The sequence below is a fragment of the Nelusetta ayraudi genome, unplaced genomic scaffold (assembly GCF_046127955.1).
Source record: "Nelusetta ayraudi isolate G7.1 ecotype Tasmania unplaced genomic scaffold, CSIRO-AGI_Nayr_v1 ptg000135l, whole genome shotgun sequence".
Taxonomy (NCBI): domain Eukaryota; kingdom Metazoa; phylum Chordata; class Actinopteri; order Tetraodontiformes; family Monacanthidae; genus Nelusetta; species Nelusetta ayraudi.
The window spans coordinates 4225001-4242372 of NW_027466185.1; the positions used below are offsets into that span (position 1 = coordinate 4225001).

At 45.5% G+C, this 17372-nt stretch overlaps 1 protein-coding gene across 4 annotated transcripts in view; it reads right to left on the reverse strand.

Annotated features, from left to right (window-relative positions):
* The window catches only part of nav3 (neuron navigator 3), a 175668-nt gene that overhangs the window by 96176 nt on the left and 62120 nt on the right, over window positions 1-17372 (reverse strand). For all 4 annotated transcript variants that reach the window (XM_076051580.1, XM_076051576.1, XM_076051575.1 and 1 more), the window contains exons 4-5: window positions 7557-7629; window positions 1993-2176 (exon numbers count right to left, since the gene is read on the reverse strand). In XM_076051580.1, the coding sequence (XP_075907695.1) occupies window positions 1993-2176; window positions 7557-7629 (257 nt within the window). The remainder of the gene's footprint in view (window positions 1-1992; window positions 2177-7556; window positions 7630-17372) is intronic.

Genomic DNA, 17372 nt, shown 5'->3' on the forward strand with positions numbered 1-17372 from the left:
GGAAGGGACGTAGCTTCTAAGAAAGTCTCAAAAAATCCTGTTGAAGACGAAGCTAACGTCAAAGAGGGTGGCTACCATTGATAGAGATAGGCAATGATTTTACCCTATGTAACATCCTTAGCCTCCATAACTGTATTCTTGACCGGTACCGGAACTTGAATTCTGATCGTAACCGCAACTCGGACTCCAATCCTAAACCTAACCGTCACCCGAGTTCTGATGCTAAACCTAACCGTTGACTGATTGATTTTATTTAATTCATGCTTGCAGTGGAGCCTGGGCAACTCGGACCCTCCATCTCTTCCGACGAGAGTTGTAAAGAATCTACGAGACTTTGATAGAATCTACGTCACTTCCTTACGAATCTTTAATATCATCTAGCCATTACCGCTCTTCCCTCGTGGAACGCGCTGGCAAACCCCTGCTAATGATTTATCGCCGTGACGTGTGTTTATATTCTCGCCAGCACGTTCTCCAGAACCAGGCCGGTGGGGGACGGGGGGCGGTGGGGGGCATGTTTACGCGCACGGAGAGCGCTCTCCACCTGTTGCGGGGTCGCTGGGCTGGGAGTGTGGGAATGGACGGGAGGCAGCTGCGCCCTTCGCAACCTCGTCAGACACACACACGCGATCTGCTGACCCCGTCCCGCCGAATCCCAGCTCAGCCAAACAGCCACAGATCGTCTTACACAGGGGAGCGCCTCCTCTGGAGCGCTGTGACGAACTGCTCTTATTGTGCTGAATTTTTTTTTTTTTTTTCCACAAACGCACACGGACGCACACACAGGGACGCACGCGCACAGTGGCAGGGCTGTAACTGGACCTGGCCCTGGGGAATGTCGCCCATGCGAGGCATGCCAGACCTTCCTTCAGCCCATCTTCTAAAGTCTGCTCCATCTATTTACGTCACGCTGCCGCCTCTCACCCACGCCGCCACTGTACCCACTGATGGGCTCTGATGAAAATAGACTTATTCATCGCTGCACTGACTGAAGAGAGAAACTGCCGGCTGACTTTTTTTTAGCTTTGCAATTCTGTAAAAATTTGTTTCGCTTCCACTTTGGTGCAAACACGGAGTTGGAGATTTTTGCAGCCACCCGTCACTGTTCTATATCGAAAAACAGACGTTTCTGACCTGCGACTGGTTGTCACACTTTTCTTGTTGAGTTGACCCCCCCCCACCCGACACAAAATAAACCCTCAAGCCACTTTGGGCTTAAGCCGTATTGGACCGAGAGGAACGAAGGCCTCTCTGACACGGCAGCCGCAAAAAATATCAAATGTTTATCACATGAGGGGCATGGGCCAAAAATTAGATCAGGAAAAATGAATTCAGTGTCTTTCAAAAATATTTGGAATTTCTCAAAAGGAGGACACCACAAAACAAGACGTTCATGACTCTTTTTTTACTCATGGAGGCACTTTCAGTCTCTTTCAGTCAGTCACTAAGAAACTATTTTATTGTTGGCGAAACTCAACTCCAGTGCTGGTCGAACTTCTATGGATGTATAAAGACTTTTGATAGATACAGACATCTCTATCCATCCATCCATCCATCTATGTAATCACAATGGTCATTGATAATGATCAGCATCAAGGGCTTAACTAGAAGAGCAATAGAGTAGGACAGGGTCAGCAATGGCACTGAACACACCCTCACACGCTCACCACTTCCTCTCTGGCTGACAGCCAACTCCTCACTGTCAGCTTGTCCTACTGATGCAGCAAAAGCCTTCGTGGGAAACCTCTTTTTTAAAGGCTGCTTTTCATTAGTTTTGTTTTTTTGTATGACATTAAATTAGTGTTTGCAAAAAAAAATAAAAACCTAAGGCAAACTAATTGCATATGTTTATGGTAGTCAAAGACTGTGAATGTACAGTATATTCAAATAACTCAATAGGTGGCATCAGGTGACCTTTTCTAATCTGGGCGAACCCCTGGGTGAAAATCAACAGACCCACAATAAACATCAATAAATAAGAGTGCACGGTACCTGGACTGCATGTCCTGTGCCTTGAGGCTGCCGGCCGATGGCGTGCCGCCGCCGCCGCCGCTGCTCTGCTGGCTGAGCTCTACCAGGGACTGGTAGTACTGCTGCTGTTGCTGCTGCTGCTGCTTGTAGCGTGACAGGATGAAGAAGAGGCCCAGGATGCTCTTTAAGTTGCCATTCCTGATCTCTGCAGGAGGAAAAGGGAAAAAATAGAAAATAAAAAAACACGGCACAACAATGTCCGCATCTCCAGTCTCTCTACTTCACTTCCCTTTTTAAAAGTTTCTGCTGTTTCTTTTAGAGAAAAAAAATTGCCACTCAGGAGTGCGGCACAAGTCGCAGCTGCCTTGCAAGCATAATATTATCGCATAAGTGATTATAAACTGTCTTTAACTGGAGTTGATATTGAGACTCTGTGTATAATCTGTGGACTTAGAGCGTTTACTGTCAGCAAAAGGGCCGCTCGCAGTGTATAGAATAGTTTAGGCTGCGGCTCACGAGAATAAACAGTGTTTAGAATTCCATTCTCTGGCCGCGCACATTAGCTCGCAAGCAGCTGTTTCCTTTCTTTCTTTTTTTTTAAAGGTGCTTTCAGAAAATACTGGACTGGTGCTTTATGAGCAAAGGTCAGGTTGTTTACGACTAAACAGGAGGAAGCGCAACGGAACTGCAGGTAAAGTTCTGCTTTCACCATCAGAATGGGGAACAGCAACAGGTGCCATTTATGTCAAGCAAGAAATTATACACTTCTGTCTGATTGAATGGAATGAAGTCAGCACAGGAACTGTACGGGAACACGAGTCACGACGAGCAGCCTGAAAAGTGCTCAACTGCATTTAATCTCAAAGTGGACTTAATCTTATTGCAAAGAGGTTGCCGAGTTCATCCTGGGCAAAGTGTGGAAACAAAAAGAAGAAGAGGGTCTCCCAAATTTCTTGGCTGCGCACGCCACTGAGAAGGGGGATTGTGCTGCATTGAGCACTGTGACAGAAGCACCAGTTTGTGAAATGGACTTCTATCGAACGCTCGAAGAGATCCGGAGCCCAGCAGTGGAGAGAAGGATGACAGCCGCTGGCGCGCTATAATCCCTTATTTTTGTCTCCTTTTGTTCTGTCCTAAAAGTTGGAAGAGACCGATTCTTTTTGGGGTGTTTTCTCGCCCCCCCTCCTCCCACCCGTCGTCCTCTGACACCCAGAGGCTGTAATATATAGCAGCCCTGGGAGAGAATCTAAGCAGCAGCGTTTTCTGTGCTCGGGGGCGATACAGTGTTGCACATTCAGCCAAACAAAAAGCTGCTGTGCGCTCAGACTTGGAGCAGCTGGTAAAGTTAAAATATGATAATGGAATGGAGGACTTTATTTAGGAACTCTGGAGGGGAGAGGGTTTTTTTTTTTTCAATCTTGCCGATGGACCCTTAAAAGGTCTTTGCATGCACTACATAGTTACAGCAGTGAAGCAACCTAAGCTTGAAAACAATAACTTGTTAATTTCTTTGATACATTCACTGACAAGTGGCTGCCCTCAAAGAGGGGTCAAACTGTTAGGTGGACCTGGACCCCCGTGGGAATCAAACTTCTTGTTTAAATGCATGGGCAGCTGTGGCTCAGTTGGTAGAGCGGGCCGCGAATTGATGATCGAAGGGTTGGCGGTTCAAATCACGGCTCCAACTGTCGAAGTGTCCTTGGGCAAGACACTGAACCCTAAATGGCTCCCAATGGGGCTGGCAGCGCCTTGCATGGCAGCAGCCACCCATTGGTGTAAGAGTGTGTGGGTGAATGAGAGGGCATTGTAAAGCGCTTTGGGGTAGTGAATATAAGTGCAGTCCATTTAGCACAAGCAGTACAGAGTATTGTAGTATAACAGTGAGCGTTTCTAAAGTCCTTTTACGAAATGGCCCTGACATTAAAATAATAAGATAAAATAAAAATAATAATATAATAAATACCTTGATGGTACCCCAAAGCACTTTACAATGGCCTCTCATTCACCCATTAACTCACACACTCGTACACCAATGGGTGGCTGCTGCCAGCCCCATTGGGAGCAATTTAGGGTTCAGTGTCTTGCCCAAGGACACTTCAGACATGTGGACAGTCAGACCTGGGATTTGAACCGCCAACCCTTGTGCTTAGGAGGTTGCCGAATGTTGACATTTTTTAAATATGGTATTTAATCAATAATCAATCATCATCAAATTTTATTTTGAAGCAGGTATAGGGAATGGATGGATAGAAAGTTGATCAGTTGATGAGCCTCAAAGATTTTAGCATGGTCATCTGTAATTATAAGGGCAATAATTTCTCTTGAAAAATTAAGGAGAGTCTCTTCACACTTATTCACTCTTATGGCCGATGACAGTTTTGGAACATCAAATTTTCCTTTGTTTCTACGCCACTGCGTCTTTTTGACCAGTGAATGTTTAAGCTTTGTGCACAGCTTCCTCTTTCACTCTCTGGCATCTGGAGATGGGCCTCAAAAAACCCCCAGCAAAATCTTTCACAAATACTTGACAAATACTACGGTCTGTTTCTTTTCAGTTGCACCACACTCTCACTGAGTCTTGTAGGTAAGATTTGATAAACTAAAGGACAGCTTGATTTCAGGGGACAGTAATAGGGCCCTGGGAAGGCTGCCACCACACATCTCTGTCAGCAACACACAGCCTGTTTTATCAGCCGGAAGCAGGGCAGGTGGCAGCAGCGTGGAGGGCAGTTCTTGGCTCGAGCTCAATGAAAACGTGCCTTCGCTTCGAGGGGCCTTTTAAGAGGTTTCTGCGGTTCCATTCACCTTTTTTTTTCTTTTCTTTTTATTGAAGAAAAAATAATCTGTGTGGGTTAGTTCATAAGTCAAGGAGAATGCTGGAGGAGGTGAAGGAAAGGTTCAAGTGCCGCTAGGTACTACAAAAGAAGGGGTTGAGTAACGCTTTGGTGTTTAAGAGGACTAGCTACTTTGTCCCTATCAGCTTGATACATTTTTTCATGCTTAATCCACCAGTAAATATCTAACCCTTCAACTTTTGACTGGAGATCTTGCCACTCGCGGTGGTCAGAGCGACTCATCCGACGGTGGGAAAACAAGGGGGAACCCTTCGCTGAACCAAGTCAAAGGCTGTGTTAACGCCTTCCAATGAAATCAGGCCTGCTTTGGAAAAACACATTTGCACCTACTGAGGTCAAGCAGGATGGGCTTTATTGCGGTTCGCTGGTCACAGCGTGGCTCACCTACCTACTCCCACCGCAGAAAGAACCCTCTGGGCTGTGGTGGTCGGAGGATTTAATGACACGGTTAATGTCCCCACACTTTTGCCCCGATTCACTCGCACTTTGGAGCGTAACACTTATTTAGGAGCGGCGACATTCTCACATGGGGTGAAACACTTTGTTGTTGGTTTTATTTAAGATAACATTTTTGGTGAAAAACACCTGCTTGCCCAAATTGGTTTTGCAAGACTGAACCAACAATGTCCAAAAAGTTTCTAATTCATGTTCTAGATGTCTGTGGAATACTCGTTTTTTTTAAAGCCAACCACATTGACTTGAATTATCTCTTCATTATTCATGTCGATTCACACACATGACATCTTTTTCTTTGGTTAACCTCCTGCTTTTAAAAATAAAGGTTTTGGGAATGTTCTTTTGACGGGCTCTGACCTCGCTGGCTGAGGCGGAACCATAACTCATTTTAAGAGCATACGTTTTACCGGAACTTCATTTTACAGCCTCTCACAAGAGAGACTGAAGGAGACAGAGGTTATAAATGGGGTGGGTGGGCTGTCATGTGCACACATCAAAGATTCCACTTATGTTAATTCCCACACCTTGTAAAAAATAAGAAAGACTGCATATGCCAGCCAACGGAATCACGTTTGCTTTGGTTAGACTCAGGAGGACGGTCACAGCCATCAACTAGTCAAAGAAAAAACCTCCTGCACACTTGTGAGAATAAGACATACCAATAAGAACGAAAGGTGGAGAGTGAGGGCCAGTAAGAACTGGAGGAAATGATGAAATGCAACAGCAACGCTGATGGACAGAGTCCCTCCAAAGCTCTGTGCATTTACTGAGGCACTTAGGAAATTCCAGGCCTAGAGAGTCACTTTGCCATTTTTAGATGAGTAGTAAAGGGAGGGAGGGGGCCCAGAATGTAGAGTTGTTGGTCAGTGTGTCAACCTATTTTCTGCTGCCTGGGAGGTCAAGGACACACCCTTCCCTCTTTAATGTTGGATAGGGAGCAGAGACAACATGAGGTCTGGCAAAACAGGTCATGAAGAACTGCGTGAGACATTTTCAGCCCAGGTAAAATGTAAGTCTGCAAGTATGAGACTCTTACAGAGAAAAACTCCAAAAGAATGTTTTGTTTTTTTCTCCAATTGATGACTGCACACCTTCTCTATTCAATGCATTAAGATCAGCTCATAATGAATCACCTGCTTTCCTTCTGGTTCGTCCCGACTTTGCCAGTCACTCTTGGCATTAAGTAACCAATTAGCTTCTTTTTGGCTACTTTTGGTATTCAATTAAATGCTTCTCTTATGTTGTGCACATTTTCTATGGTCATGAGACCAAATGAATACATAAAACAAATTGAGGGATTGTTGGAAAATACTCCAGCTGGGCCAGGTTTGGGTACAGGTATGCTAATTTAATGATCATTTGGTTGCTGTCAAAAAGAAAAAAAAGAAAGTTGTTTAGTCAGAGTGCTTGGATACTCTGGAAAACGGCTATTAACTTCATACAGGGCCCAAATCCCTAATAAAACCTTTCCCAGTGCGATGGCCCATAGTCAAATGGTATTTGCCAAAAGTATTTAAGTTGGTGGTGTATTGAGCCCAATTTGCATATAGATGAAACACAAAAAAGGGCCATGACAAAATGTTGATTGCTTTCAAGCTCGGCATGAGACCAGACTGACTTCAGAGAATCAGTGTGTTCCCTCGAGCTCAATGTACCAAAACGCATCTCTAATGTTTCTCTAACTGCTGATCGGGTCTTTTTTTTTTTTAAGGAGTCTAACTTTCGGGGAATCGCTGGGATCAAGTAGCCATTTAACTTGGATCATGACTGTAATTCTAAACCCTGGCCTTGTGACACAAGTTTAGTTTATCATTCCATTTCGCCCACAGTGACTAAGTAGAGAGCACTGCTGCAGTTATGGCTGTCATATATAGCAGTGCACTGAATACCCTGATGGTCAGGGGCTTTAAATCCCTTTCTGGAGCTTTTATCCTTCCACAATCCCTTTTAATGCCCTAATGATCGCCTGTGCTGCCATAGTGAGAGACGTGGGGGGAAAGTGCCTGCCCTGTCATGATATCAAAGTGGTAAATTCCATTGCTGTGAAGTATAATACTACTGGATCTTGGGAATAGGTTTCAACCAGAAGATATTCGGCGCTGTGAAGAAATGGAAAGCTACCCTCAGGAGCACGGGTGGCACTGGAGGCAAATAGATTTTCCAGACAGTAGCAACGGAGCGGGAGGTCTCGTCATCTTCGGCCTCCACAGGTTCACTCAACGACGAGCTAAATTGAGAGAGGCCTCGAGTCGCACGTTGGTTTATCCGCCTTACCTTCTGCTGAGAGCCCTTGTACGTTCACTCCTCTGGCGTCCAGGAAACTGAGGCAGGCGTCCACATTCTCGATCTGGCGGGGAGCAGAGGACAGCCGGGAGTCAGACCAAAGACAAAGGGACACTCGCAGCGGGAATGCGGCGACGCTCGACATTCAACGAGGCCAAATGTCTCGAGGGCCGAGGGGGGCTCAGGGACAATGGGGGGGGGTATCGACGTTATTACCCATAAAGCACATCATTGTGTGGTCAGCACCCGACCCCCTGCTCAACCCCCGGCACCCGGCCGCATGCCATACTGAATAGAGTGTGTCGCCACCTACACACCCCGGGGGTGTTGGCTGCCAAGGCATGTGACAAACACACTTGCGTACATCATCACCGTCCGTCAGCGATGGGCACACACGGGCACACACGCACACACACGCGGGTGCCGAATTTGAAATTAAATCAAAATGGGAAACGACGTACACATGGTAAGACCCACCCCCCCCCACCCCAACCCCAGGCCTTTCACAACATAATCAAGCGCTGGCACTGCCTGCCAACTGGGATCAAGTTGCACAAAGTGTGCACAGAGGCTGCAGTTATACGAGGGGAAAATTTCTGCATTCCTTGTCAGCGGCTAACGGGTGGCTCCATTAGCATGGTGGCCCGCCGCCAGCGGCCCTCGGGAGGTCTGTTATGACAAGGTCAAAGGTCAGAGCCCTCTGTTTCAGCGCAGTGTGCCAAGGCCACGCAAAGGGCAAGCACGGGCAGCGTCCGGCAGGCACAGATGATTCATGGGCTGTGATTCCCCCCAGTTCAGTTGTTCCTCTATGAACGCTTGCTCACTCACTCTGCCTGCTAGGTTTTTTTTTTGGAAGAAGGAGACTTTGCAAGAGGCAGAATAACGGAGGTGGGAAGTAACAAAGTCCAAATACTTTGTGACTGTACTGCAGTAGATCTTTCAGCTATCTGTACTTTACTTGAGTATTTATTTTTCTGACAACTTTTTTTTATTTTTACTCCCTACATTTCGTCTGTGCTTTCTACTTCTCACATTGGAAAAACAAGCTTGTTACTTTTGTGTTTTTGTTTGTTTTCAGTGCTTGAAGTGGAGCTATTTGAACTAAAAGTGGATCATAGTCCAATTCAAAATTACTCCCACAACTTTTTCATTTTTGCACAATTATCAATGAATGTATTGTTTCATTAAAGGCAAAAAAATAAAAATAAAAATAGATTACATAACTACATTTCAGAACCTGTAATTATTACTTTTCCTTGCATAGAGGGGTTGAATCAGTACTTTAGGATAGAGTGTGAATACTTTCGCCACCTCTGCAGAATTATGACTCATATCTGCACATACGCTGTTTTGACAGGCGCAGTTTCTTCTCCTACTCCCACTCAGCCGAGCTGTGACGTCCTGTGCGGTGAATTTATTTACTTTTTCTCTGTCGCTGGAGCTGCCCTGTACTGTTGCGTACACATCAAGAAGTGACAGAGGAAAACGGTTCTTCGGCTTTTTCAGTTTTTCAATCAAGGCTGCAAATAAATCCTGAAGAAGCAGTGCTCTGTGCTTGTTAATTTAATTTATTCAATAAATGGTGTAAATCCTGGCTGGCTGCATGCTACAATTTTCATTCGTATCAAACAGACTCAAAGGAAAAATATGCGAACTTGTCGAAAGTTGGACAAATGTCTGGCAAATTACAAGCACGTTCTTTCCTTTCTCAAGTGCTTAATGTAAATTCATTACACAAGATTTTTTTAACTGAATGTGTGTTCACAATATGACGTGGAGTGGCTTTCTAGTAACTTATCAGCACAATAGACATTTCATATCAGACAACAATTGCCTTCTTAATAACCGGCATTCAGTTTTAAACATTAGAGTGCATGACAGCTCTCCAGATTGGAAAAGAAAGTCAGCCAGTGGCCCTAAAACACAAAGAACCTCCGCATTACAACAATCATACTGTTGATCCCCTGTGTGCACATCTGAAGGCAGCTTTACATTAAAATGCAGCGACCCACAAAAAACAAAAAACAAAAAAAACCCAACAAGCTTCCTCCTGTGTGTGGTATCACTTAAAGGAAACGACTCTGTGTGCCAGACTGAATAACCGACAACATATTTCCTCACACGACTTGAAAGACTTCCCAGGACTTGTCGCGGGGACGTGTGGCAGCGAACCTGCTCCCGCAAGAGCAAACAGAGCGGAGACGGTTAGCGCTCTCGTCGTTAAAAAGGGGGCCACTCTGGCAGCAGTACGGCATACGGCTGCAGAGACGCGACCCGTTGATATTTTATTCAGCAACAGAGGAGCGCCTGCTTGTCACTTTCTCCCAAAAAAGAAAAAGAAAAAAAGAAACGATGCAGCGTGTTTACTCCGCTTGTGTCAACTGGGGTCCCTCGTGGGAGCGGAAGAGCTCCACCATCTGGCCGACGCAGCTCGCAACCTCCCACTTACCGCAGCAGCGTCGGCCGAGAGCGCCCTCACATGTGGCCTCTTCTGTTTGCTTCAAACGCACCGCAAAAAACGACGAGTGTGTGTGTGTGTGTGTGTGTGTGTGTGTGTGTGTGTACGCATGGGCTAGCTGCGCGCACGTTTGATGGTCCCGCTTCTGCCCCGATTCTCATAAGTTTGTGCGCGTTGTGGTGTCGGGGGGAGGGTGGGCTGCACGTGTGAGCGTTCGCCACTTCAGCCTTAATTAAAGCGACTCCAAGGACTTTCTGGGATGCAGCCGCTCGCTAAAATAAACAGCTTTTACCAACGGGTGATATGTAATCAGTGGTATTTACATGTTTTTCTTATTCCCTCCCGCCCCCCCGACCTCTCCCTGAACGTGGGGTGCAATTAAATTAGCTTAAAATATTTCCAAGGAAAAGATTGTGGGAGGCAACAGCTGGAATATTTCCATTCCGATCCACAAGCAAGTGTGTGTGTGTGTGTGTTTGTGCGCACGTTTAGAGGCGCAACGCTGTAGAGAAGAGAGTGACCTCGGAGTCGCACGGTGAATCTTTGTCTTTTGATGCGTTTCGGGGAGAGGACTTAAAAGATGAGACCTTGGCCCTCCTCGTCGCCTCGATCCGCAAACTTTGAGGCTTTCGGACAAAACCGCCGTTTGTTTTTTGAAGTCGGCCTCAACTCCACACTGATGTAAATAAAGTGGAAGGGCGATGATGACTGAAGGCGTCGATGACACCTCGGGCACTAATGTTCCGCAGAGGGCTCTGGCGATGTGGAAGCCGCTGGTTTGGCGAGCGGTTTGGCTTTGCGGCATCCTGTGACGGCTCCTTAGGAAACCGACGTTGTTTACTTTTCCAATCTAGGCTGGCATCAGAGCGAGAGAGGCAGAGGGAACCACAGCAGCTATTAAAAGCAATCTGGAGACGGGAGTTTTGGCGAGGCGCTCTTCCACCAATCGGCGCACTCGGGGGAAGTTGGGTGCTGGTGGTGGTGGTGGTGGTGGTGGGAAAGCGCACTGGTTGAGGAGTGACGGGCATGTGTGCAACATGCGCCGCCACGGAAAATGAGCGGCCAAAAGCATGGAACAATTGGGGCGTTGCTGGGTTCCTGTGACAGTCAGTTTCAATGAAGTGTTGCTACTTTTATGGAACCGCACGACAAATCAAAGCATCGCTCTCTGACTGAAGACGGCAGCAAAGCCACACTTGACGAGACACAAGCTGCAGTATTAACATTATGATTAACCGCTCCTCTTCCACCTGTCTCCATTTTTTAATCAAGTTTAACACAACAGGGTGCAGAACATGCACAGGCTAACGTACTTACTATGTGTTATCGTTTGCTATATATCGTCCCCGCGGTAAGAATATGTCACATCGCGATAATAACGATAAACTCCTGTCCGGCAGCTCACACATATAGCACAATAACAAGCAAGCAGTGCTCTTCTTCTTTGTCCGCATTCAAGGAGTAAACTTGCGGCGCCACACCAGGCCGGGCATAGGTACTACATCATTTTTAAAAAGAAATTAAATACAACTTCATGTAAATGTGTTTTTTTCTGAATGCGGTCTGGAAAATGTGCGGTTTCTTTCATTGTTACAGCAATAGATGCCACAAATGATTGTGATAAAAATTTTTAGTCCATATTGCCCATGCCTAGTACTCACTAACACCTATAACAATAACACCTATAACATGAACCTAATAAATGTTGCAGAACAGTGTGCAAAACGGTTGGTTTAACTACTAGAGAGGCGAAGGGGTAGGACAGTGTTGACAGGTGTGCAAATTATATTTTGGAAATCAGTACGTGTCTGTTAAATCAATACTGTTGCAACTGTTTCCATTTCAGTGTCCTGGAATAATTTTACACACGGCCGGAAAAAAAAAAAGAAAAAGCAAGAAAGTTACTGAGTTACCCATCAGGGCGCTCCAGACTTTTGACAAGCATCAAATTACTGATATACGAGGGCTGCAATTGGAAAGCATTATCCCCAAAACACAACTGTCAGTTACAAATGGGAGAGCTCCTTAATTACCAGCTCCTCTGGGACTGAAAACAACCTCCCCAGGACGGGGCTGGAAAAGCAGGCGCTAATACTTTGGAGAACAACAACGTAATTGAAGGGTTTCATCCCAAAATGTTAGATATCACTGGAAAATGTATGCCACCTTAGAATCCTGACTATTTGTGAAGAAAACAGATGACTCTAACCTTACAAATGGATTTATTTTGAGTGACTCAGCTGACAGTTTAACTTTGCTTCAACGTCGAAATAATTGACGGTTTCCTGACAACAACCATCGCAGCTCAACGAGCGCTCCATCTCTTGTGGCAACCAGGCAAGGCGCTCCTTTGACTCTTCTTTTGCCAAGGGCTAAAACTCCGATTGAATTAGGGAACTCTAAACACATTAACATCCTTCACTGACAAACCACTGTCTTATTGAGTCCCTCCCCACGTTGCTAAAAATCGATAGCGGCTACTGCGAACAAAAAGCACTTTTGCCTTCATCAAAGCTGGGGTTTTATTTCTGCGCTCATGTGCGTGAGGCAGAATGCTGTGAGGGTGAACATACATTTTTAGCGCCTATTAATCTCTCTTGGCAGTCCAAGCCTAATGAGGCAGAGCTCATCAGTCATGCTGAGGCGTCGCATAACCAGGGTGCTTCTCACAGCCAGAATATACTTTATTAATCATTGGCAATGAGCACAGCAGCTCCAAAATCCTAACATTTACATGCAGACAAATGCCAAATCACTCTGCTAATTGCAGTTGAATAATATCCTGAAGAGGTTGAGAACAGAAGGCGAGAATTGACTGTGTTGTTCGGGCCATCATTTGGCCATTATTGCACCAAATTCAATGAAGAGTTGAGCCAAAGTCAGCTTGGTTGCTGCAGTCAGAGACACAATGAGTCGTGTTTCTCAGCAGTACGCCAGCACAAACACGACAAACTACGCTACCCGACACAACACATTGGGTTTGGCTATGCAATCATATGAGACCTCTCGTGTTTGTGCTGTTCTGGTTCGGTCTCCATGAAATATGTGCAGCACTTGGAGTCCAAGACAAAATTACCGGAGGAGAAAGTAAAAGTTAATTGTATGGTAGAATATTGTACGGTGTCATTATGCATCACAAGGTATTGTATGGTATATTGTATCCTCTTGTACAGTTTAAAAAATAATGTTGCATCGTACAGTACACTGGACAGCATCATATTGTATGGCGTCATATCACAATGGTGTCATAGTCTTTGTATTGTGCGGTATTGTCTCACATTGTTTCATGTGGAATCATATGAAACAATATCATACGACATGATTTTTTTTTGCGCTTGCTGCGTGAAGCACTTTGAACGACATTAATTTGCTTTGAAATGTGCTGTATAAATAAAAACTTTGATTTGATCTGGTATATTCTATGGTGTTATATTAATTATTGAATCCTTTCGAACAGTAAACCATTTTGTATCATATTGTACATCAATGTACATGTGTTATTGTCGAATTATTTTATTGTGGATTGTTATATCGTACTGTCATGTATAATATCATCAGGTTTTCTATTGTTTGGTATCATACAACGCAGCCTCTGGTTAGGTCAGGACAAATCTGGAGCCACAAAAAACAAAAACTAAACAGTCCTTAGTCCATCAACTCCACTCTTCAGACTGGGCCTCCGAGACTCCTCCAAAAACACTCCACACTTCCTCTTCCTTATCAGCCTCTATTGTCTTGCAATGTGTCAGCTGCGGACAGACAGATGATGACTCGGAGCAGATGAAATGGGCTTCAGAGCAGCTGATGGGCAGGGGGGCAGCTGGGGTCAAAGTATCCTGTCTCATGATCCAGGGATCATCACTCGCATTGTCAAAAATCCAGAGCAGAGAATGGTGTCTCATGTGGAAAACAGATTAGGGAGAGTTTTTCTGTGTAATCGGTGGCTAGTTTTTCAGTTTTTATGAAATCCAAGAGGATGACGAAGCATCTTTCCTCCCTGAAATTGACAGAACTCGTATGTTGTTCTTTGAAACTTTATATAAGTGTGAATTTTACACGGCGGTGTCGGGACTAGCTGAGATAATGTTTGCGTTTAAGTTGGCCCCGAGTGCAATGAAAGCGCACACCAACATTATGAGAAGGAAAGAAAACAAAAACTACCGCCAGTCACTGAAGGGAGACGAGCCTTCAGACACAAATCAAGACGTTTTTACACGAAGCAGTTTCAAAGTGTTTGGCTGGCTGCGGCTCTCGCTGCAAATCCTTCAGAAGCCGCAGCTCAGTCGTGATGAACGAGCGGCTGGCTGTGCGACGGCGACGAGACTCCATATTCACGGATGTCTCTGATTTTTTATGGAGGCTCAGTTTCGAATGTTTACAGCGTCAAATAACTTTTAGGGGGAGGGGAAGGAGGATGGCATCTGCTGCACAGGCTGGGAGCAGCGGCGTGTGTGTGCGCAGTGGCGTGTGTGTGCGCAGTGGCTGTGCGCTAATGTCCCGCAGAGCAGAGAGACAGCGACTCTCAAACAAAGACACGTCATGGATGACAAAGACGAACAAGTCTGATCGTTCATCTCCGTGTTAATCTCTTTAAATCCCATTTAACTGCTCCAGTCGGTGGCTCATTATTATATATATATATTATTATTATCATGCCGCTGCCGCCGTTGCTGGTGATGCAAAGCGATGCAAATTCAAATTGCAATTCAAATGTTGCCTTTGTTTTACATCCGCTGGCCCCTCCCGCCCGCCCGCCTCCCTGCCCGTGCTATTTCGAGTCCCACCGTGGGGAAGTTCACTTTCAGCGCCGTCTGAGAAACGGTGGATTTATGTGCAACAGTTAAGCAGCAAACATATCAGACGTTTCAGAGCAAGACTGCCAGTCAGCGCTGCAGTGAAGCGCGCTGGAAAGTCTGTCGTCATGTCTCTGTGTTTGATATTACAGTGATGAGTTCAGATAGTTTATCTTTCAGACAGAAAGCACTGCAAGCAGAGATCCTGTCTCTCTCCCAGATACGATGAGAACTGGTTCCTCAGAGTCATAAAGCCTACCTGTTTTGACACTTTGCTTGCCAGCGTCTGTGAAATGATGACATATAACTTTATGGATGGATGGCAAAATGTGAAAAACACTGGCTTGTCTTGAATCTCTGACACAACCCCGGTGTGAGTGGTGGCTCTTCTCAGGGCTCAAAGTTAATAACGCAGTTCGTGCAATTTTAGCAAGAGAGGCGCATCTCAAGAGGGGAGAAAAAAAATAAAAACCCAATTGTGGATGGCGGTGGAATTCTACTATACGTCTGCTTTTCCTTCTCCTCGAGCGTCTCACTCCATAACAACTTTCCCTTCATTCACCTCATTTGCATAATCGTCCTCTGGCCTGATGAACTTTTTTGCGGCTGAGTGCATTATTGCAACGTTAGGAGTTTGGTCCCTACTCTTTCACTACCACATTCTGCACGTTCTGCATAAGCAGAACATCAACGGCACGAGAGGACAGCTCGGCAGCTGACAGGGCGACAAATTCTGCTGTCAGTTGTGCGGGATGCTGATCACCCTTGAGGGTCAGGGAGGTGACGTTTCTAATTATTCACCGACCTAATGGCTGTGGAGAGACACATCAGCACACAGTCTGCCTTAAACGTGGCATCCACACACATCTTAATCATGAGTTTCATTAAATATGCGGCCGCGCTGCTCTGCTCAAACGTTATGCTTTCTGTGTGTGTGTGTGTGTGTGTGTGTGTGTGTGTGTGTGTGTGTGTGTGTTTTAATTCAAGGATGGTGGGATCTGCTGCAGGCAAGCGAAAAATATCCGAGTTTGAATTAAACAGTGAAATTTAATTATCATCAGGAACACAAAATAATAAAAAAAAACACTTTTCTTTGCCACAGATTATTCAAAATAGAGTGGACTGAAGTTAAACACATTGGAACTTTTTAAGTTAAGATACAGTAATAACAATGTGCTTGAGTAAAGCCTGAAAGACTTCCCAAAGTGTAAGTTTTCTTTCATCTGCAGTGTGTTTGGAAGCTAAAACCCTGAACTACGGCACAGTCATTTCAGAGATGCTGCAGCAACAGTTCAGACACTACTTGCTACTTGCTGAGTATTTTCCCTGCGACGTCTCCCGTTTCTCCGTCTCTCCCTCCTCCTCTTTTATACTTGACCCCCCCACCCACGGTGGGCGTCCGATAAAACACCGCTGCAGATTTTACAGCAGCTTTTCCCCTCGATGTTAAATGTCAGAATCAATTCCCTGTGCGGCAGCGGCCGGGCAGTGCTAGTAAATCAGCTGCCGCGGCTGAGAAATGTGTATCGTCTCATGCAGTGTACTTGTCTATTTTCCCTGTGCAACCTTGTAGCGCTGTTAGAAAGATAAGGGTGTCGACAATTTCGGCTTGCTTTGCACTTGAAAAGGATCACAAAGCATTTTAGAGACCACGAACAACCGTTCCTGCGGTCACCGAGCAGAAGCATCACAGAACAGCTGCGTCTCTGAAGGCTTTCATGTTGGATGTGAGACATTCGTGGCTTCCTAAATAGATCCCATTCACCATTCATGTTTGCACGATATAAAACAAATTGAATGTAGCTGGGGACATGTTCAGCAGTGGAAAAAAGTTGAAATTGCAGTCAATCGTAATCATTGTAAATATTAATAAAAATGTATAGATTTTCTTGTTTTTGAAAAAGGTTTTGCTGCATCAGAGACACACCAACAAACGAAAATTACTTTTGCTGGTCATGTGCGATTGCTCCGTGGGCACAAACACAAAAACACTGTCGGTCCTCACATGTGAATTACGGGGAGGCGAGGACAAAGAGAATTACAGCAGCGGTTCAAGGGAGAGGGCAGCTGGTGCAGCGCAGTCAAATAAAGTGAGCTGGATGAGGTTTCGCCAGTCCTGCACCCGCGTCGCTTTTTAACAAGCCGGCACTTTGCTCCCTTAATGGAACATCTGTCCGCGTCGTTCAGCTGTAATGACTTATTAAAACCCTCCAATTGAGCCACAAGTGGGCCGGTAATGGCCTCTGGGTGCCCTGCTCACGCTGGTCAACTGGCCAACATGTAAGAGGGTCAAGGCTGCGAAACGCCTAGCGTTAGCTTAGTGCAATTAAAAACAAACCAGTGGCCCAGCAAAATAGAAAAGAGGAGATGCTGCCACAAAACCAGTCGCAAAATCAAAAACTCATTAAGTCCTTTGCTGTCCTTGGACATGCCAGTCACTCATTCATCACCTGTTGCATCCACCAGCATGAAGAAATCCTGACCCACTCACATTGACAAGCTGCTTGTTATATCCTGCATTACAAACATGTCCTGGTACACCAACGCATTGCAAAT